General features: G+C 44.7%; 1 protein-coding gene across 6 annotated transcripts in view; it reads right to left on the bottom strand.

Annotated features, from left to right (window-relative positions):
• Positions 1–99: 99 nt before the first annotated feature.
• secisbp2l (SECIS binding protein 2-like) overlaps positions 100–22,633 on the bottom strand; it is a 36,084-nt gene continuing 13,550 nt past the window's right edge. The window contains exons 1-18 of one of the 6 annotated variants that reach the window (XM_048262672.1): positions 22,399–22,619; positions 17,227–17,414; positions 15,629–15,956; positions 15,308–15,485; positions 14,452–14,711; positions 12,791–12,815; positions 12,584–12,693; positions 12,247–12,399; positions 12,017–12,106; positions 11,747–11,914; positions 11,324–11,465; positions 10,930–11,099; positions 10,520–10,652; positions 10,234–10,393; positions 8,884–9,104; positions 8,372–8,526; positions 3,434–3,653; positions 100–3,267 (exon numbers count right to left, since the gene is read on the bottom strand). In XM_048262672.1, coding sequence (XP_048118629.1) covers positions 2,627–3,267; positions 3,434–3,653; positions 8,372–8,526; positions 8,884–9,104; positions 10,234–10,393; positions 10,520–10,652; positions 10,930–11,099; positions 11,324–11,465; positions 11,747–11,914; positions 12,017–12,106; positions 12,247–12,399; positions 12,584–12,693; positions 12,791–12,815; positions 14,452–14,711; positions 15,308–15,485; positions 15,629–15,956; positions 17,227–17,414; positions 22,399–22,419 — 3,363 coding nt within the window. In that variant the 5' untranslated portion in view covers positions 22,420–22,619 and the 3' untranslated portion in view covers positions 100–2,626. Of the gene's footprint in view, positions 3,268–3,433; positions 3,654–8,371; positions 8,527–8,883; positions 9,105–10,233; positions 10,394–10,519; positions 10,653–10,929; positions 11,100–11,323; positions 11,466–11,746; positions 11,915–12,016; positions 12,107–12,246; positions 12,400–12,583; positions 12,694–12,790; positions 12,816–14,451; positions 14,712–15,307; positions 15,486–15,628; positions 15,957–17,226; positions 17,415–18,412; positions 18,534–22,398; positions 22,620–22,633 lie in introns of those variants that run through there. The other 5 variants (XM_048262673.1, XM_048262677.1, XM_048262675.1 and 2 more) reach the window with 5 other exon arrangements.

The raw sequence follows: 22,633 nt of genomic DNA, 5'->3' as shown, positions 1-22,633 counted from the left end.
TAGGAATTAAGACTGCTCACTGCTCATATTTACCCAACAGCAACAGGATTGTTCCACAAAAGCAATGTCCACATAGCAAATCATACACAGGGCTTTGCACATTTTTTAAACAACATTTTATTATCATTAACGATAAGTCAGATAGTTAAGATTACAATTAGATATGCGAGGCATCTACATGTTACTAGTGCTGTACAGTTTTAAAGAGCAACTCTTAAATAGTAATATAAAGAACAGCCACACACTGAAAAAGGTACTTCATAGAACCATTTTTTCACATTAATTACAAGAGGTTGTTTACTATTATTTACATAGTGCAAAGAACACATTTGCTTTCATTACTTTAGACACATGGTAACAAAAGGATAGAGTGTTGACAAAAAGCCTACAACATATAGTACCTTTTATCAAACAGAAGACCTTCACTTTTTTACTGGCATGTCTACAACATTTTACTGTTCCAGAGCCATGGTATTGCACAACACTTAACTAGACTGTTCACATGGGAGCATTTGCCATTATGTCTGAGCATGATGAAATATAGGTCTCACAATTTTGATTCTGTAACATTTCATTCATCATCATAAAATTTGAAGGTTCTACCAAAATAAATTTAAAATTTGGTGATAAGTTCATATTTTAAACATGACACTTAATCCTTATCATTCCAATTTTTTAAACTCATTATTCCTGTCAGGATTCGTTGCCCATTTCCTCACAAGCAAGATGGGTTAAATCACTGATTCTGTTACTGAACTTAACTAGCTTGACACCATTGCTTTGTTTTCCAAATCCATAATAATACTTGCATTCAAAAACACAGAAAAGAAGAAAGAGAACTGCATCAGAGACAGCGACCATAAGACGTGCTTAACTCCGCCACAGTTCTACCAAGGCAGTGTTCCAATAGAGGTGACATACAAAATGTGACTGTCTTGTAGACATTTGGTACTATAAAATCTAGAAATACACACCTCTTGCAGTCACATCTTAAAACAGGTGTTTCTGCCAACTCAGTAGCAAACACTGTGGCAGAGTTATCCAGGCATAGTGGCAACTAAAACAAAACAAGGAGAAAGAACTCAAAATGAAAGACAACAAATCTGGTCTTGAGGAGACAGGAAGTTTGATGAGAGGAAAGAAAGAAGGTGATGAGAAGAGAAAAGAAAAGAGAAGATGAGCAGAGTGTGGGTCTTATCAGGACCCAGTGGTGTGTGTGGAGAGAGCGGAGATGTCCTGGGCAAGGCTGCAGCTCCAGTAGGTGCTAGGGGGCCCCTGCCGACACACACAAACACTGTCCCCACACAGGTCAGCCCAGCCTTGGTCCAGTCCCGCTGTCTGCATGCTGCGCCCACTCAAATCAAGAGGTGCTGCTATAATAAGCATTCATCATCATTTTATACACTGCCTACTGTACATCAAATTTGTTAAGATGACCATCTATAATGCCAGTTTACAGGCCAATACGTTTGCCAACGGTAACGCCACAGAATTGTGACTCAGTACCATGACCTGGAGAAATAAACCAGCAAAGAGGGAGAATGAACAAGCAACGAAGCACACAGAAAACATCCCCAGATAGCTTGTTAACCACGCAAGATAAATACAACAGATTACCTATTATAACAACCTATACATGGTATGTACAATCAAGACATATTTGTTCTGGATTAAGTTTTCATTAGTTATATTACCAACCTCAAACTATTGTCACACAAACAGACATTATTTGAGATAAAACCATCAACAAAAAAAAAAAGTGAATTGTGAAAGTTTTACAAAATTCACCAAGTGAATTCAGATAGAACTATGATTTTGAAAGTAATGACTTGCACTTATTATGGTCATACATCTCTATCACAGAGTCCCCTTTTAATGGGGATAATCATTAGTGGAAGGGTAAACCTTATGCATCTATACTCCCCATTTAAATGAAAACAGGTCATCCCATGTTTGTCTGACAGTAAACACACAACCATGAGTGAATAAATTAATGGGTGAAGCACAGCAACTAATCAGCTAAAGAACCGCTGGCTGAGCAAGAACAAACATATGCTCAAATAAAGCCCACGTTTCCCCAAACATAGCTAACAACCCACCATTTATGATGAAGACAGATCAAGAGACTGGAGTAGCGAATGGCTCGATCATTGGGCCACTGAGCTGGAACCCCATCATGGAGTCCCTTCAAGACAGCTACCAAGCATTCCTGGTACAATACTTCACATAAGTCCACAAGTTACTTCCAACTAGTAAACTGAAGGGGGTCTTGAGGGACTCGCAAATTCCCTTTGAAACACCTCACTGAAAATGTCAGTCAATACAAGCTAATTCAAGTATGGGGGTGGTGGAGATGTGGACTAATGGAGGTCCCTATTAGCTCTCCAGCTACAGCTCAGCATTTTGTATGTATGTGTATGTGTGTGTGTTTGCTTTTTTCAAATGTGTGTTTGGTTTCATACTGTAAGTTGGTCGGTTTCCTGAGATCATGTTAGGTTTGGATCCAGAGACACTGCTGTTCAAGGCTGTGAAGCTGCTGGTTGCTTGAAGGGGGGGGGGGGGGGTTGCTGGGAAGAGTTGGAGGGGATGAGAAGGAGAAAATGGAGTGGAGGAGGAACCCAGTCCATCAGCCCACAACCTTTTTGGCCTCCTGGGCCTCTTTGTCGTCCGGCACCATCTCTACCACCTCCGAGGACTCCAGGTCTTCCTCCTCGCTTGCCGCGCCTTCTTCCTCCTCATCTTCCTCGTCATCATCATCATCATCGTCCTCCTCGTCGTCCTCCGTGCTGTCCTGGGTCTTGCCCAGCTGCAGGTTCTCCAGCGTCTTGGAGACCCAGGACTCGATGCGGCTGCAGTTGAGTGAGGGCACCTCCACGGAGATGGGCTCGGGCGTGTAGTCGTCCTCCTCCTCGTCCTCTTCGTCGGCCTCCTCCAGCATGCCCGGCACCAGCGTGCTGGTGGTGCTGGTGATGGACGAGTTGAGCAAGTCCCGGCAGCTTCCGTCCAGCGAGCCCGTCTCCGTGCTCTGCTGCGAGGCCAACTCCAGACGGTCGTCCGTCTTGCCGCTGCCCTCCTCCTTGCTGCCCTCGGCGGCTGCTGGTGCCCGGAGGCTAGTCTGGGATGTGGAAGGTGCGGAGCTGACGCTGGCCACCGCTGGACCCTCTACGTCTTTAGGGGCCGATGTGCTGCTGGTGGACTTGCTGCTGGGCTCATTCTCCATAGGCTCCAGCGCATCTGAAGTCTCTACCATGTTCCTCCAGTTGGTTTCTAGGGAATACCAGATAGAAACATGTAAATATCATATCAATAATCTTAGCACACAGTGTGCAAACTCATATGTGCCATACTGTCTTAAATAGAATCTCCCCACTATGCAGCCAAAACGCATAGGAGGTTCAATCACTCTAATCTAAACCAGTCAATCGAGTCGTACCGTATTCCTTCTCGTTGACCTCAGAGATGGGCTCGGAGATGACGCTGCAGAAGGAGATGGCGCTGGCGGCGGACGGGTTCCGTGAGTGGCCCATGTGATGTGGCACCTTCTTGACGTTCTTCAGGGCCTCCTCAGCCTGCTCCTGCTCCAGGGCCGACACCATGTCCTTGTAGGCCTTCCGGGCCTCCTCCGTCAGGGACACCAGCCCGTTGAACAAACCCTGCGGATGCACAGCAAAGGGAAGAGAAGGTTGAGATGCTCCCACCATTTAACACTGGACATGATCTGAGAAAACACAATCACACTCAGAACTATTCATGCATGTCCATGTACAGTGGGCATCGCTTTCAAATGGCCACTTCAGTCACGCATTACGAGGCGTGAAGCTGCGTGAAGCTTTAGTACCACTTTCAGCCACTGTGCGTCGCTCTGCCACTGTACATCGCTCTGTCAGTAGCCTGACTGCCGTCCCTTCTGAAAAAAGCAGGAGGCTAGGCTACCTTTAAACGTAATTGTTACCGAGGAATCCCAGCCTCACAATTCAAAAACAAAATAAATCGTAATTAAACATTACCTCGATTAAGGCTATTTGGGTATGGCTTAAGGCTTGACTACCCGGTGGTAGCGAAAATCGAAATCTGCTTTTGATAGCCTACCGGTGCCGCTCCACAAAACGAAAAAATATCTTAATTTGCTGTCTATGTTATTGTCAGTGTTGGGGGTAACGCAACTTCATAAAAATCAAAACAGTGTCTTAATTTGCCCTTCTTCTTGACTGCAATGTAGTCAATTGACTGCTTGACATGTCATTTTTTATTTTTCTGTACAATAAACAAATACATCTGCTTTATGCATGAGAATTACATTCATATTTGGCTGACTGCAGGCAGCGCACTTCCCTCCCCATATTCCAAGATTAAGATAGTAGCCTATACAAAAAAGCACTTCATACTATCACAAAAAATCGTTAAAAACGAATAGCTATTTGCAATTTGACAAAACACTGGTCTTCATTTTGCATTATGTGAGAGGGACGATATGAGCCTGTTGCATTTAGTTAGATGTCCGAGTGGCCGATAATGTTTGAAAACCACTGGCTTGTAATCACAATAATTTAACACCGCGACAGTTGGATAGCCTACTTCATCATGTCCCCATGCCTACATTTTTGTGAGTAGCATAGAGATCGTTAAAAACAATAAAGTATGGCTCTCCGTTTGGGACATCAAAAACTTATATTTTTAATAGACTACCGTCTAAGATGCTGACTTGCAAAAGCCTCGGGATAACACGTTATCTCCACTATCATCAGTCATGCCCCTTGATCAAAGTGGGGAATGAAATAAAAGTTTGAGAACCACTGGCTTAACAAGTTACCTGCAGTCCAGAACACAGAATCTGTTGCAATATTCTGATGATCGTGATGATATCGGCAAATGTTTGTTTTCCAAAGTAAGAATTTCACTTCACCATGCACCTTCGACAATGAATAGCTCATTACACTTGTTACTGTTAAGCGTGAGGCCTACCTGGTATCATTACAAACATTATTCTGTGTCCTAAAACTGGCATATTTTATGGCATTGTGTCATGTAAGTTCGTTGCAAAATCTAGAGAAATGTGTGAGGTGGTCAGCGGGGGACAATTGAGACACACATTGAATTGTGTTATTACTTAAACATTCCACACTATCTACAGCTGTGGTAGGCCTATCAGGGGCAGGAGGATTACTACTCCTAAATCGCACTTAAAGATTTTAGCTTGGAGTTTTCTCTTAAAAGTTATTTACAAAGCCTTTCAGACAACTCCTAAACTAGGAGTGAGTCTTCGTGGCTATGGATGACGTCATTACTCATGCACGAGCTTGACTGAAGTGACCACCTTGATTGGCTGGACGATTGTAACGGGAATTCCAAACACCTCTCTTCCGATGATGAGTGACAGGTCGGAGAATGCGTCGCTACACAAAATGTAGTCTTGAAGGACGGAAGATGATTAATAACTGAATAAAAAGGCCTAGCCTAAATGAATAAAGAGTAAGGCAAAACAAATAGCCTAGTAGTCTAATGAAACATAGGCCTATGGATTGATGCAGTAGCCTACCTTTGCAACATTATTAAATTAATCTGTCACCATATGGTATTTGTTTGCAAAGAGGAGAACATTTTAATTTGATTCACAATGAAACGATGCAAAATTGTTCCCTCGAGATTGGAAGCTCCTGTTGCGCATAGGCTACGCATTTCAAAACATCAACGTAAAATGCCACAAAAAAGCTGTTTATGAATAGGTCTTAGTGAGTTAGGAGTCCTCTTGACTTAAGCCGTCCCAGACTTAGGTGCTACTTTTAGGTCTAAAATGCTTCGTGAATTACTTTTTGTGAAAAAAAGTTAGGAGTGACACGCCCATTATTTTTAAGAGTTGCTCCTAAATTCGCCAGTTAGGAGCTACTTTTAGCCTTAAAATTCTTTGTGAATACGGCCCTGAATAAAAAGGCCTAGCCTAAATGAATCAAGGCAAAACAGCCTAGTAGCCCTAATGAAACATAATGGATTGATGTAGTATCTTTGTAACATTATTAAATTATTCTGTTACTATGCCTACGTTTGCAAAAGAGAACATTTTAATTTGATTCACAATAATGTTACATTTAATTTACATGTTGACAATGATTAGCCTAGTTTTGGTTGTTGTTGGCGGCATTATTGCATGTTAGTTATGCCTACAATGCAAAATTGCTTCCTCACGATTGGAAGCTCCTGTAGCTGCATAGGATTTCAAAACACGCAAAATGCATGGGTTTGTGAATAGGTCTGTGAGTAAGGAGTCCTCTTGACTTCTTTTAAGCTGTCAGAGGTGGGAAGGTGTGATTTGTTGGGGGCAGGGCGGGATTAACTGGGCACAAATGTCTGATGGCTCCCCTTTCCCCCAGCCAACGTGAATCGGGTGGTTAGTTAATAGGCCTATCGTGAAGATTTTTCCTGCCATCTAAGGCACGAGCGCATCTGTGAGGCCAAGCCTCACCAAGTAGCTCGTTTGTTTAGAACTAACATTCCATTTAATTAAACTGCTTTATAGGCTATGCCAAAATAGTTTTCAACATTTTGAATATATATATATATATATTAGTGTCGGGTGAATTGAAATGTTCTCAAAGTAGATGGCTGAAAGCTGCTTGGGAGCTGCCCCCACTTCCCCATGACAAAGACATCGTGGTTGGTGAAAGTTAATATTTTGTCACTAGCAACATACATCTGTCCTTTGTTAAATGTATTATGTTCCAAGTAGCCTATGCGTAATTATGCTTCATAAAGTTGAACAAATACATTTGCTTATTTCACAGAAAAATATAAATAGCCAGTTAGGGTCTACAGTGCAGAGTTGGTAAGTTATGGTAGGCCAACTTGCAGTGAACATACAAACAGGGGAAATTCTTTCTCTTGTAGCTGAGTAGCCTCAGGTGCGATCGTAGACATAAGGCCGAACATGCAAGCCCAATGAATCGTGCTCTCACGACAATCACATACGTTAAACTTAAATAGGTTAACATCACTCTAAGTTCATCTTCAAGCAAGGAAAACGATGATTTGAAGACATCTGTTTCGTTGGAAGGGCACGGGGTAGCAACAGGGCAACACAGAGACAGGCCTGATGGCAGGGCTGTTATGAGAGTATTAAAATATGGGATATTCTACGGGAAAACATTAAAACGGCAAGACAGCGGGGGAAAGTTAAAATACGTGATAAACACGGAAAAAGCATGTATTGTTTCGGTCCCCATGCACAGGGATTATTTGTCATATTATTAATCACATATGATTATTTGTGAAATTGTGCAAACAGGCGCAACACATTTGAAAAGGAAGGACTGGTAGCATGCAAGCTCACGGGAAAGATTGAGAACGTTATCACAGTGTGTGGCTGTGGCGCGGGGCGAAGACAGCGACAATTGGCAGGGAGGGTCATGTCTTTTTTTAACAATTCTGTCGGAGGGTCATTGAACAATTTCTAGCAGGCAAGAGAGGGTCATGCAACTTGCAACTGAAGCACTCAAAATTCCTCCGGTGGCCCCTTCAATAAATAACGAACAGTCCCTAGATTGCTGCTGGGCTATATGTCTTGGTTCATGTCTGTTAACAACTCATTGCCGTCAAACGCATAGCCTATCTCACGGTTGCACCCATTACAAACAAACATGCAATGTGAACGTCTGGGATTGGGGAGAGCACTAAATAGATAGATAGATAGATAGATAGATAGATGGATACTTTATTGATCTTCAGGATGCTCTACTGAATAAGCACGAAGTCAAACCTTTAAATGAAAAACACTTTTTAATAATCAAAAAAATAAAATAAACCGCTAATGAAGTAAACTTGTGACCATCAAAAATCGTTTATCGCCTGTAACTCCGTGATAACAGGACGTAACAGGAAGGCATTTGGCTGAGCAACGGAGGTTAATATGCTCTATATTTTGTCCAAATGATGTCTGTCTATCATCGTTGCACTCGGAGAAAACCAGAATGTTTCATTTGTCCTGCGTTTTTTCTACGGCTGCAAACGGGATTCACTCGCAGTTAACCAAATATTTCTTTATTAGGGCAGGGCAGGCATATTTCTGGCTATTAAATTATTTCTAAACCAGTCTGCTAAAGTCTGTAGTGAAGTCTGTGTAGGGTTTTCCAGGCTCCATTTCTTTTTACGAGACACCCTGCTCACTTGAGCCATCCACCGGTTGTTTGGGTTGTTGCAGCGTCTCACTGGAAAAATACAAATTAAAGTCACGTGATACCGCGTGATCCCACGCGCGGACCGCGAGTGAAGCTGGCCAAGTCGAAGCACTGCCCACTGTAGAGTGTATCTGTGTGTGTGTGTGTGTGTGGAGAGAGGGTGTTAAAAAAAGAAGAGAGATGTGTGAGTGTGTTTCATTAAATACCTCTGCTCCAGAGAAGTTGAAGATGCCCACAACACTGACCGGGACCAACTTGTTGACACAGCGGCCCAGTGCTTTCCGGCCCAAGGCGAACACAAAGGGAATCTCCTGCTCCCTCGCCATCGCAATGACATTGTACAGAGCTTCATCAAGACCCCCTGTTTCAACACATAGTAATCATTTATGTGTTTCTGAATCTTTTCCCACACACAAGGCAGCCATCCTGTGCCACAGTCATATTGAATGGAGCACACTGCCCTCTTGTGAACGGTATTTGAAATGTTTCTTGTTGCAATCAGCAAAGTTACTGTTACTTTCTTCAATTTATTCTGTTAAAAGTTCTTACTAAATCATACTGTGACGTACTGTCCCAATTAGAAGGAATTTGTAAAAAAAATAAAAATTAAAAAGCCAATGGAAAGATTAAATTAGAGGGGGGAGAGCTCTACTACTTTACACACATTACACATACAAATTACACATTTTTGTCATTTGAACATTTAGGTGAGTCCAACCTTTGGCCTGGATCTTCTCACAGTTGGGGGAGATGATGACACACTTGATCTTCTGCAGCTTCATGTGCTTGGTGACCTCCCTGAGGCCCATGACCAGGCGCCTCTTGGCCTTGGCCTTGGTGGGGTCCTTCTGGTAGACACGCTCCTGGAAGCGCACCAGCTCCTGCAGCAGCAGCGTCACGCTCTCGTCAATCTCCTTGTTCAGCACCTGGTTGCAGTACCTGGAGCAACAAGAACATGTTAAAGGGTCATGGCTGTAACAGAGAGCCAATAACACTCCTTTACACTTACTACGCTGTGTACACTTAAGTATAAGTAAGTATATACTCTTTTGATCCTGTGAGGGAAATTTGGTCTCTGCATTTATCCGAATCCGTGAATTAGTGAAGCACACTCAGCACACAGTGAGGTGAAGCACACACTAATCCCAGCACAGTGAGCTGCCTGCAACAACAGCAGCGCTCGGGGAGCAGTGAGGGGTTAGGTGCCTTGCTCAAGGGCACTTCAGTCATGCCTAGCCAGGCAACCCTCCGGTTACAAGTCCGAAGCGCTAACCAGTAGGCCACGGCTGCCCCCTAACTTCCATGTCTTTGCTTGGATATTTAAAGGCTACCAACAGATAATGCAAAACTGATATATCCAACAACCATAAATAGAGAATTCTACTACTAACAAATGTACAATGCCATTTAAAAATGTAATGTAATAATTTCCATGAGCAACTGTCATTTTGGTGTGCATTATGCACAATGGAGGACTTAATTTACTCATGTACAGCTCAGTTATCTTAATCCTGCTCAGTAAGGCGGACGGGAAGCAGCCACAGCTTGAGGGCCTGAGCCGCGGTGGGCGTCCAGCGATTGTTCAAGCGCAGGAGCTGAGCGACAGGGCCCTGGCCAGCACAATGGGCTCACTGCGGCAGACATTTTTGGGAGACAAAGCAGGGTCTGTAAAGCGTGGCATACATTGTGCTGTGGAGCGCAGGACGTGCCACTCATCGGCGCCCCACACACTGCACAATTCAGCACTGTGTGCAGTGCGCACCGCCACTTTAGAACAAAAAACTCTGGCACTCATGAGCATCTACAGATAAGAGGAGAGATGTACCGCCCTATGGACAGGACTGGTGAAGAACACCAATGATCAGAACAATCATCTTTCTGATGAACTAAAGCATGACAATGTCATGAAGCAGGGATCTGATACCAGCCACACAGGCCTGTTCTGAGGTCTTCAGTTCAGAGAGACCGTATGACAGGGGCATGGTGCCTTGTCCTCTCTCTACTTGAGGGGTTTGCAAGGCAGCTGTGCTGACCAGTGGCGCTGGAGGCCAGGGGCAGTCTGACTCACTCTCGGAATCTGCGGCTGTGGATCTTGGTGATGGCGGAGGCCATGGGGCTGCCAATGCCGGAGCTGGCTGGGGAACCCTGGGAGACAGGCGTGATGCTGTACGGCGAGTTCTGACTGGCCGGAGACAGCGAGGCGTCACTGGGCATGCTCAGGCCGTTCTCTGCAAAGCAACAGGAAGCAAAGGTACTGTAAGAGCAGGTCAAGTGACTTTGAAACGTCTAAGAAGTCCCGTGAAGTCCCGTGAAGACCCTCATGCGAGTTTGACTGGCACTGCGCGAGTACTCACCCTCCTGTGAGACGCCGTCTCGAGAGAGGTCGTCTGTGAAGTGAAGCTCGTCATCGCCCTGCTCTTCTGGACCAGCGGCGTTCTGGTCCACAGAGAAGCGGCCCTTTCTCACTTCTCTCTCCTTCAGAATAATCTGGGGACAGAGGCAGCTCGGTTGAGAAGTCATCAAGTCATTGGTTTTTATGTCTTCTTTTAATTAAGTACAGAATATGCATGGAAAACAATGAGCGAAGCAAAGTGTGTGAAATGTGCCTCTTTTTGAACTGCGCTGAACTTCTACAAGCAAAACCTACATCATGTCAGAATTTTGTTACAAACATGCCGGAATTACTGTCTGGCTTAGTGTGGCAATGCAGATGAGACATTCTGTCTGAAGGGCTGACCTGTGCTAGGGTCACAGGGCTCTTTACCTTCTTGAGGGCCGTTGGCCTCTTGACTTTGGGGATTTCCCGTTCCTTGCCCCTCTTGATGCGCGGAGCAGAGGAGTCCAGCATGTTGTGGGGGGCAGCGTAGGGCTGTCCTTTCACCGCTGCTGTCTTGCCAGCTGGTTCCTTGCCATGGAAGGGGGCCGCAGTGCCAACTGGTGGTCAGACACAAAGGAAACTTTTGTCAATCTCACCAACCCAAAAAAACACATCTCTGCCAACTCATAAACCACAGCCACGTTTGGAAGTCCAGTGTTGGAATGGAGACTAACAGACGACACAGTACAGCCGGTCAGTGATTTTCCTGTGATCCCTGACGAGGCCTCCACTAGCTACCTGGCGTGTGTGCAGTGCTGTGCGGCGGAGTGGCTTGGCATACCTGTGAAGGACAGCGGTTTGGTGTTGGTCAGCTGCCGGGCCTTCATGGCTTGCTGCTGCCGCTCCAGAGCAGCCAGCATGTCGCCCAGGTCCAACTGTACTGGAGTCTTACTCTTCTTCCCTGCAGCCTTGGTCAATGCCTCCTATAGAGGGAGCGCACACACACACACACAGACACACAGACACACAGACACACACAGAAGGATGAAATGCATTCTAACTTCTACATATTGCCATTAATGACATTACATTCCAGAGTCATGAGATAACACTTTAATTGATTAACAGTGTAATAGTACTAGAGGCAGCAGTAGGGCCAGAAGGATGCCCTTCATTATGGCAGCATTGCTCCTGTGTTGAGGCCACTCCCTCAGTGTGCTGTTTGTTTTGCTTTGTGATTAAAAGTCAGAGGCAGTCTGCTGACCTGCAGTTTCTTCTGCTCCATGCTAATCTCTGAGTACTCCTGTGCCGTGGCCAGTGCAGCGGCCAGCGCCTTCTTCCTCTGGCTCTTGGCTCGCTTTGGGACGGACGTGGTGATGGGGATGGGCGTCTGAACGATGTTGATGGGCGAGTTCTCCGGCAGGTTCTCCAGCTGAAAATAAAAACACACAAGGGGAGGCAGAGGTCAAGGTGGTGGTGTGTGTTTTGGTGCTGTTGTGTGTTTTGGTGCTGCCAGGCCACCAGACCCACTCACCAGGCCTTTGGGCATCTTGGGCTGGACCGGTTCTGGTCTACTCCGCGCAGGAGCCTCACCACTGGCCAGTTCAGGAAACTCATCTTCATCCTGATGATAGAAACAGAGAAACCTTAGAACACAGAAGCTTCACAAACAACTAAAGAACAAAAACCCTACTTCTCCTAAATTCAGTGCTGTGCTTAGATATCCATCTGGGGAAACTGATGCGCCTCATAGCTTTTCCTCACCGCAAAGTAGAGGGGCTCAGGAGTGAGCTCGGTGCCGGGGATCTGAGGTGCGGGCTGCACCGTGCCCTGCTGGAGCCTCTTTGGTCCACACACGCCCTTGTCTGAGGCAGCACCCATCGGGGAGCCACGACCCTGGTAGCCCACCTGGAGATCCTACAGAGCACACACACATTCAGACCAGCTGGAGAGAAAACCAAAGTAGCTGCTGCCAACACACTACATCATTCCATGTAGATTATATTTTTCATTTACCATGGATTCTTAGCATTACATTAAATAAAGGCTGCTATGTCCCATTTGTAGTGGAGAGCAGTGGTCAAATGCAATAGTCTCTTACCTGGGAGAAGCTCCTCTGCTCGGGCGGCTTGGCTGGTCTGTGGAAAGGAGAGCTCCGCTCTCCCCACGGCTTCTGGCTGGCCTGGGAGGCCACGTTCACCCAGCTCACTGCTGTCACATAAACACACACACACACCGTCAGTGCGCCATGGACAACAAAGCAGCACTGTTACAACAATAAAAACGTCTGTAAAGTCAACAGCCTTACCGGTCATAACACCAGCTTCAACAGCCTGTGGGAAAATAAACACAGTGATGAAATGTGATGATCTACACAAACTCTGCCTGTCAGAGGAGAGTTCATATTTGATGAGCTTTGATTGCATTTCTCAAACACATTTTCAAATATGCTGATCTTGTCATATGTGAGGGTCATCTGACGAATTAAATAGGGGGGATTATGAGGTGTAAGTAAACACCAGGCTCATTTCATTATCTCTTCCCCTTGAGAGGACACTCAAGGTCTATGTATATAAGTTTCCACTGTCTGTGTGCATCATGTGATGTGAAGGTCTAGTGCAGGTGTTTTCAACTGATTGTGAACCAGGGACCACCATTTTGACTAAATACGCAACCCCACAACCACCACTGAATAAATATACTGATTCCCACATTGCAACTAGGGCTGGGCGATATATCGGTATTACGACTACGACCGATATATTTTTGAAAATGATATGTAGTTGAGACAATATCGTAATACCGGTATTATGTCAAATAATGGGACATTTTATCAAAGCCACTTGTGTTCAGACCATTCAGATAGCCGCAGCTCTGCTCAACTGCTCACGTTCTCCCTCGCAGCACTACAAACTTTCAAACATGACGGACACTGAGTCAGATTTTGTTTACCGTGATCAGAGGTTGGTACTGATGCCTAGTTCCGTCTGCACATCAACGGCTAGACCGAGAATTCTCGTTGTGAAATCAAAACTCCACTGGAGCTCCAAGCGGTTTTGTACATGCAGATTTAAGTTACAACACTGTTTACAGCTCTTCGACTCACGGTAAATGTCATTTTTGGTACATAGCCTAGCAGATATAGCAGGTCTAAAGTCCTCAGGGAGATAACCTACACGCTGATTTTATTAAGAGGATATGCACGCGGGGACTCGCGAGCAGTCAGGGGCATCATTTTTTATGATTCCCGAAACCCCATTCAATCGTGCATAGGGATTTTTTTTTACGAACCGGAACATGCAAAAATGGTAATGAACGCATACAAAATGACGGTAGCGTCTATCACACTCTTGGTGAGTGACAGTTACGTTGTTTAAGTAGCCTAATTGTTTAAAACAATTTAATTGTTATCGATAGCAAGTTACACATGTCTAGGCCATCATAGGGCCTACATGACAAGCAAATGTAGCCTATCAAACCTTTACGGTAAAAAAACTGCATTGTGTGACAAAAAAACTGCATTTTTTTTTCTGCAGTAGGCCACTGCAATATTTTTGTGCCCAAAATATTGCGTTGTGCAGTACAATGTAGGCCTGTGTTGTCAGTCAGGGTCAACTTATTGGTCTTTTGTTTTTTGCACAGCTTTATAAGAGCAGCTGTAGCCTACTATGCCTACTGGTATTGGTAGGCCTATGTTATTGTTTACACTTTTTTGCACAGCTGTGTTAGAGCAGTCTGAAATTATTCTAATTAAAGCTGGTTGTGTTGTCATAATTGTCATGTTGAGTGAATACGAAACACTTAGCTCTTTCTGTTTAAAATATCGATATATATCGTACATCGCCAATCGGCCCCAAAATATCGGGAAATCAGTTTGTGATAGTCAGAAATCAGTTTGTGACTAGTGATTAGGATCAGTGCTCAGTGTGTGTGTGAGCATGTGTCCGAGTGATATGGTGGGGGCAGTACCATGGGTGCGGCGGCGGGGGGCTCGTTGGGCCGGGAGGAGGGGAGCAGGGGCGCGGCAGCAGCAGCGCTGGCGTGGGCCGCCGCCTGGTTGTGTTTGGGACTGCAGTAGCCGCTGTCGCTGTCGATGTCGGCCTCGCTGGCACCCTGCTCGCTGGACGACTCGCCGGGGTGGGAGGACCGGCGGCGGCGCGGCTTGCTTTTCCACGACTGCGGGCTGCCACACTCCGGCACATTCCGTCCTGCAGCTTCGCCGGGGAAATCTGTTGAGAAGCAAGAGCAGCAGATCATCAGTATCGTTTCCTGCCACACATCACGCCAGACTGGAAGGATCGCATTCTTCTCATCGCTTCTCCTCCTCTGAGCACAGCGGTCAGGAATTCACCAGAACAGGTTGGCACTTCCCCCCTTATGATGGTAAAACCTTAAGCCTGAAACGCGTCACTACTGAGCAGCACACCCAATGGCATGTTTTCCTACCTAGTACCATGTAACCCTAGTGACACAGCTTACACAATATGTTTGTGTTGTTCATATCTCCTACAATGGTCTAGTGCATCATCTATCTATCTGAGGCTAGAAGTGCCAGGTCCACTGTTAACATCTTACAAAACATGCTTTATCATGGAAAACACGCCTGAATGGAACCACATGCCAAATGAATCTTACCAGTGCCACCAATATTTAAGTCTCATCCTGTGTAACTTCCAAACACAGCATCACAGTGTATAAATACATTCAGATCACACGTCGGTTTCTGCCGCCTCGGCAAGTCTCTAGTAAATCTCCATGCAAGACGGATACAGGGATTTTCTGATCATGTTAAACCCCTATCGGTCTTAGGTGTGCAGTCTCCTACCTGTCTGCTGTGCTGCGTCCACTAGCAGCACCGTCTTGGGCCTCCCGTCTGGACCTGAGGCACCCACCTCCTTCTGCACTGCCACGTCGTGGCGACGTGGGGGCATTCTCTTGCCTCTCACTGGCTGAAGCAGGGGCTGTGGATAGACACAGAGAGCAAGCCTGGTATAGCTACAACTCTGTGCACAGTTCATGTTACTAAACATTTTGACATGTAACATCGGTTTCCTGCACATATATTCTACCTCCTTCTGGACTAAAAGAAAACGTCAATGAAAAGCTGGTAATGCCCTGTAATGGCCAGTCTGTTGTGGCGTCTTACCTTCGGCAGAGCAGCAGCTCGGGTCATGCCCCTGCCTCTCTGGCCGGCCACCCCAAACGTCTGGCTGGGGGGCGGCAGGCGCTCGTTGCAGTCGGCAGAGACGGGGCTGACCACGCCGGTCTGGACTGGCCCTCCGTAGGGGGTGGGGAATGGCTGGTAGAAGCCCATCATGGGGGGGCATGGGGCCGGCATGATCTGGTAGTAGGTGTAGTCGTTGGAGACGGGGGGCTGTGGCGAGGACAGGATGGGGTAGGCCAGGTAGGGGCCCCCCGCGGGACTGGGGTTGGGCTGCTGCCAGCGCATGTCACTGCTGTACATGGGGAGCTGCCTGCACACACAGGAGAGCACGCAGGAGGTCAGTGTCAGGGCTGAATAATAATAATAATAATAATAATAATAATAATAATACATTTTATTTAGAGCGCCTTTCATGTCACCCAAGGCCAGTTCACAAATAAACACAAAGGTTGTTAAAATTATAGACATCTCTAAAAAATACATGTTCAGTATCGAGTCTGTGACCTACAGACAATCAGACACACAAACAACCACCAGCACATTATATGTGTACAAACATACATGAACCTGGACATACAAGATGCATATTTTTCCTCCTAGTAAATTGCAATTACTATCCTAATTTTCAGGCCTTCTGTAGGTGTGTAAGGGGATGTCCACAGCACTGCAATGCAGACAATGAAGTAAATTCATCAATGATGATCAAATCGCCCTTGAATACTTCCTACAAAGTTCATAACTTTGTGTAAAAAAAAGATGAGCCATCCATCCTGTCTTCTGAGTAGAATAATCATTGCATCAGATAATCATTCAAAACTGCATCATGGTGCATGACTTTACACAGTGGTGACTCTCTAGGCCAGATAACGTGCCGCTGCGCTGATAAAAATCCGACAGACATTTTCACGGCCAGTGTTCTAAAGTGGGCATTTCCTGGTATTCAAACCGGAGAGGAAGGAAAGGGGAGGGCGGATGCGCTGAGGATATAACACATCACACCAAGAGCTCAGGCGACCTCAGAGCGGACTCCTCTCTCCACTGGGGAGCCCAGAGCCTTGCCATAACAAACTACAAACCAAGCTGACCATGGCATTTTTCCAAGTAAACTATTGGATTCATCTGATGGTAATCTACATTGTGAAAGCCAAAAACCAAACAAACACAATCAAGTTTGTACTTCTGAGCTTGTGAATGAAAAAGGAATATGTTTACTTAGTATTTTATACTGGAAACAAAAGCTCTCAAGAACGTTTAGATTTGTTGATGCTAGTGATTGAGCCTGTATAGGAACTGTACGTTCCTCTGAGGAGATTTGCCTAAGCATGACATCTGTTTTCCTATGGCTGTCTACTTTTCATGATCCCACCGGCTTACGTGCAAATGATTTCCCCTCAATGTTTGTCCTTTACAATGAGATAAAGGCATTAATGCAGCTTTCTATTGGCATGGTATCCATTTCAGGTTGAGAATGATCATTTTATAAAATGACAAAATGAACGTAATCTGCTAATTACACCATCACCATCAAAAGTGGAGTGCTTAGACACCAAACTGTGTGTTGTTTGTGGCTGGACCTTTACCTATTGGGCTGGTTCTCCTGGACAAAGGGATAGCAGGTGATCAGGTAACTGGGGATGGGAGTGGGTTCGACCCCGCTGCCTCCACCACCCCCTCCACCCTCTCCGGACAAGCTCATGGTGACCAGGGCAGACTCAAGACCTTTCTTCTGGGGGATGAACGGCTCCACTTCGGCAGAAAGCTTCACATCCTAAGGCCAAGAACAGAACAGCAATGTCAAATCAGTCAAAATCACAACCTTAAAGGAGCGTGCCAACTCTTTGGGAGATTAGCGATTAGCTTTTTGCCGTCTACCCCAGAGTTAACAAAGGACACCTACCTTTCTGTTCTCTGTGCATACAATAACACAGTCTGACACCATTAGCCTAGCTTAGCATAAGTCACTAGAAGTGGGTTACACCAGTTAGCCTACAGTTCCCTTTCAGGCGTGTGCCTTTAATGTTGCTATAAGTAAGGTCAAGGTAATTTAGATAATCATGAACAAATATTACACTAACAGCAGGAGCAGCCTTGTTTGCATAGAGGCTATTTTTAGTAGGTGCTATCACAAGACAAGAGAGGTGTGGCAGGTACACAGATTGGTCCACACACTGGACAAGAGGACAAAGTACTGAATAATGATACAGCACTTAAGCAAATATTTAGAACAGATTCCTTCTCCTTTGCAGGGCATTCCTACATGCTACTGAGAACAAAGCAAAACAAAGGTGAGAGAGTAAACACTTTGCTGAAGTGACACATGTGGTCCATGCCAGTGACCTAAAAGAATGTACCTTTTTCGGAGGAAAAAAGGAGCTGCATTGGGTGCGGTTTTTTTTAAGTTGGACTGGACCTGAGCTCAAATGTCAACCCCTCCTCCTTCTGTCCCTTCAGAGTTCAAGGCAGAAGTATGCCTTTTTTATCCTGGTGACTTGAGAATTCACCCCTCATTCACATCACACTATTTCAATTCCAAACCAATTCCAAACATCTAAAGAACCTAGAATCAAGTGTCAGAGCCCTACATGTTTTTCACAAGGGAATTTCTTACTTTCCGAGACAGAGGGCTGAATAATTTAAAAGAATCTTACTCCCTGGCCCTGTTTGCTAGTCTGAATGAAGCAAGCGGAACAACATTCTACTGGTCTGAAACTACAGCAAACTTAGGGTCAACAGGTGATCATGAAGAGACCAGAAACAGTGACTCACCACCATCTAAGCTCAACTTCAGTCAGAAGGAGACCTTTGCTCTCCTGGACATGGACAGTCTCTTCTGACACAATACTCATGTCATACATTAACAGTCATAAAAATGCGGTTGACATCAGGCCACTCCAAATATTGCACAGAAGAGAGTAATCATTTACAAAGCTACGTAACAGCAGGATAATGACTAGAGACAAAACACTCACGTCACTGTCAATAAGGTGGAGTCACCAAAACAAAAGATGGGAGTGCTTTTAGAAAGTAGCCATATCAGACAACAACTGGGGGAAACATTGCCCAATATACTGAGGAAAGACAGACGCATGAGAGGGGCGTGAGCTGGGCCTCCACTGCCTTGATGTTTGCATGATGGTAATCAGTGCTTGGTTCTGCTTCCGTGTTCTGTCAACGCAAAGTTCCGTCAGTCATGACTGTGTCGTCAGCAGTAAGATCCCGAGGCACAAAGCCACCCTACTACCCTGGACTGGAAACTGTGGCTGCGTGAAAACTAAGGTTAAATATAGCCATCTATAGTTCATGAGTAAATCCACGTAACACTCTGACTGGATGGATCTGAAATAGTATAGTCATTTCTGTCAGTGTTAGTCAGTCGGTGTTGTTTCATCAGGATTTTCAAGTTTTTCAAGAAGTGAAAATATTCCCAATTAATTTTTCCTACATGAAATTCTAAGCTAAAATCATCATAGTCATCGACAGCGGTATGCCAGGACTTTGATATAATAAAACTGCCAAAGGTTTAAGCTAAAGGCTACATCAAAAGCCATCTACACCAGTTAGCATATTAGATATTCAGGCTCACATTCTTGAGAACATACTGTACAATGAGCACGGCATTAAACATTTTAGGAATGGAATCATATACTTGTCAGTACCAATCAGTGTGTTTGAAGCTCAACTATAACTCAGCTAAACAGACTGTGTTTTCAGTGCCCTGTCTAATTCTATGGAAACACTTTTCTTACATTGTCGGCTAAACAGCAGACAAAATGCTGAGCTGGTTCAGACGACACAGCTGTTTAAGTAAGCTGTTCACTGTGTCATATAGGCCATGCCTGAGGAAGGGCTCGGCCTGGAATGTCACAGGTGTTGATACCATTTAATGAGTTTGGGCCCAGAATAGTGCGCTGACTTTTTGTGCCTCACTTTCTTTCCAGCACCTAGTATGAACTTGTGCCTGGATGTGCATGTCTTTTTCAATTTTAACATTGGTATGGGCCAGATACTTCGTTTCACTGGTGTGCATTATTCAATCCTTATTATAGATTTACCCAAAGAGCCTTCAAGTCACTTCACATTTCATTCATCGAACAGTGGGATAGTTGCAGACACCAGATTTTCATTAATGCGGCCATTCTGGGGTGAAAGGGCAGCAAAAAGCCTAAGCAGGGTCAGAGAGGCTGTCCCAGTGGGCTAGCAGCACCGAAGAGGGTGTGGTGAAACTACAGTGGTGAGAGCTGCAGAGACTCAGCAGATCTAATCAGACAGGATGGTAAGCCACTGAAACAAAGATTCAGGGCTAGCCCACCACTAACACTGCTGATCTGTATCAACCTACAGCTGAGTTGACCGGGTTCAAAATACAAAAGGACGTTTTTTTCCCCAACAGCTACTGTGAATGCATAATGCATCTATAATTCAAACTATATACAGGCAGTCATTGTTCACTAGCGCTATAGTCTGTGGGTAGCACTGTTTCAGCCTTTGGGCCCAACAACTGGACTGTGTGCCGGGCTACTGGACTTGCAACAGCCATGAATCAAATTCTGGACATCCTGAGCTGAAAATATGAAATAACGTTATTATAACCGTTCCTCTCCGTGCAACTCCAGAGTCGATAATGCGAAGGGGACCAGCTCCCAAAAGACCAAATGCAAATGACCTATGATAAGATGGTGAGAGGAAACAAAAGCTCATTAAATCACTAGGAATTGAAAGCTAATTTTTTAAAGCTGCAGCACTGTTTTAAGGCATTGTTAAAAGGAAAGAGGTGGCCTCAGGATTAAGCACAGCGCTAAGCTAAGCATTCTAAGGTCGCTAACAGAAGGTAAGCTAATTACATAATACGTAGGCCTATGGGTGAGGCATGATTAGTGCCGAGGCCTCCTATGCGCTGCTAAAAAACATTTAGGCCCTTGTGTCTCCTCCAAAGGTGTGCATGTGTTGCAGTGAGACCGACTGAAAAAGAAGGCATTCTTCTACTTCAGAAAGAATGAATAAGAAGAATAGCTTTGATTTGTCCCCATTCTTCATTCAGAGCGAGCGTTAGGCTTTTGATTGTTTTGAGGCTGCAGTGCAGGGGCAGTCCGTGTCTGGGTGCAAAGGGCTGATTGTCAGGGTGGCACTGAAGTCAGCCCCAGATGTGCAGGGGGACGAGCGGAGTGGACACTGATGTGGAGATGAGGGTGGGCGATTTGCCATTTGTCTTTCCAGCCCTTTGTCTCTCCATCATTGTTTCCACTTTCTTATCAGAACAGAGGATCTCTTGTTCTCGTACAGTATAGTGACAGTAGGAATATACAGCGAGGTGGGACAAAATGAACATGAAGACAGGCGGAGGGAGGGAGGGAGAGAGAGAGAGAGAGACAGAAGGGGAGGGAGCATGTGCTCCAAATTAGAAAATAATATGGAAGTCACAAGCACAGGAATTCAGACCATCTCAAACTCCTTCACTTTCCATAGAACATAATGACAACCCAAAAGACAAAGAAAATCTGAAACCAATGCACTAGCTTCAATTTCAAATAGAAAACAGATCGAGATAGATGCATTGCTGATCGTAAATCATGTCTTGAAAACAATGAGATATTCGACTTACAGAAATCAGCTAATCATGTTTATGCAACGACACTATTCGAATTATTATTCAAGTTTACCCTATTAACGCCATTCAATCAATTTGTTCAACATAACTGAACAGCAGGAGCAATTTCGTATGATTCTCTCTGAATGTTTAGTGGCTTCCGCTCCTAATCATGACACAATGACAGCTCTCAACAGATCATTAACTTATAACTTCACCAGCTGTATTGCTCTGTGAGTTAAGTCATCGAGTTAACGGCTACAAGCTGAATGTAAAGCCAAAACAGTCAGTTTACTCTACTGATAGCTAGGTAACGTGTATATTATTAAGTATTCACATCAGACCGTTTTGTAAGTTAGCTAGTTAGCTAACCCGATGCTATTTATTTTCAAGACAAGCAGCTAAGTTAGCCACTCATGAGTGAGTAACGTTACTGTATCATTAGCTAGCTAATGATAGTCACTGTACGTTAACTGTACAAGAAGAGTTCGTTGCGATGTAAATATTTGTTCTAACCAGATGAATTAACGTTACACTTAACCGTAATATATCAAGTCAGAAAAATACTATCGTGTCTGCCGTCAGCCAACTTTATCCCAAGCTCATAGCTCAACATCACTGTTCCAATTTCAGAGGGCATAACGTTAATGTTATGCAAAACTTAGCTGGCTAGCTAGTAAACATTAACGTTAGCTTTACAAAATAACTAAACGTTACGGTTAGATCCTTTCATATACCAACACATTTTGAGCATTATTAACTAGAAAATGACAACAGGAAATTACAACATTTTGAAAACACATACGTGGAAACACCAATAAATACAGTGATAGCCTATCAGACGCTTCTGTGACAGAAGCTAGTTTGCTAACGTTAACGTTAGCTGGTGGGTTTCCAGTTCCTATCTCATACCACAGAGCGAATGTTAGTACAGGATCTCATTTGTAGTAGCTTGCAGATACAAATCACATTTAGTTTAACCGTATTACATAATCTTGCTGTTATGTTTTCATGTTAAACAACTAAATGCATTTGTTTTTGCCGGTCAATTACAGTCACCCACTGACGTTAATGTTACCGCAGAACGGATATTATGTTAGCTAACGTAGCTAACCACGGCTAGGAAAAGACAACTACTTTTGCACCCTAGCTGAAAAAATCCATTTACCTTGCTGTCACTTGTGTCCATGTCGGTCACCGAAACTGTGATGGACCCACATTGATTATGTTGTGGATGTCAGGATGTCTTTGTCGTTAATTTCATCATTGTTTATACTGGGCTACTAAGGGAAAACACACCCCATCGGCGAAGTAGTAAATGTTGAAGCTTCACTGTTGCTAGCTGCTATTCATTGGACCGTCGCAGTACAACGTAAAGTGGGAGTCATCTGGAACGGAAGCCG

The sequence above is a fragment of the Alosa alosa genome, chromosome 14 (genome assembly GCF_017589495.1).
Source record: "Alosa alosa isolate M-15738 ecotype Scorff River chromosome 14, AALO_Geno_1.1, whole genome shotgun sequence".
NCBI lineage: Eukaryota > Metazoa > Chordata > Actinopteri > Clupeiformes > Clupeidae > Alosa > Alosa alosa.
The sequence above is the reverse complement of the archived record's forward strand: the minus strand, read 5'-3'. Positions and strand labels throughout refer to the sequence as shown.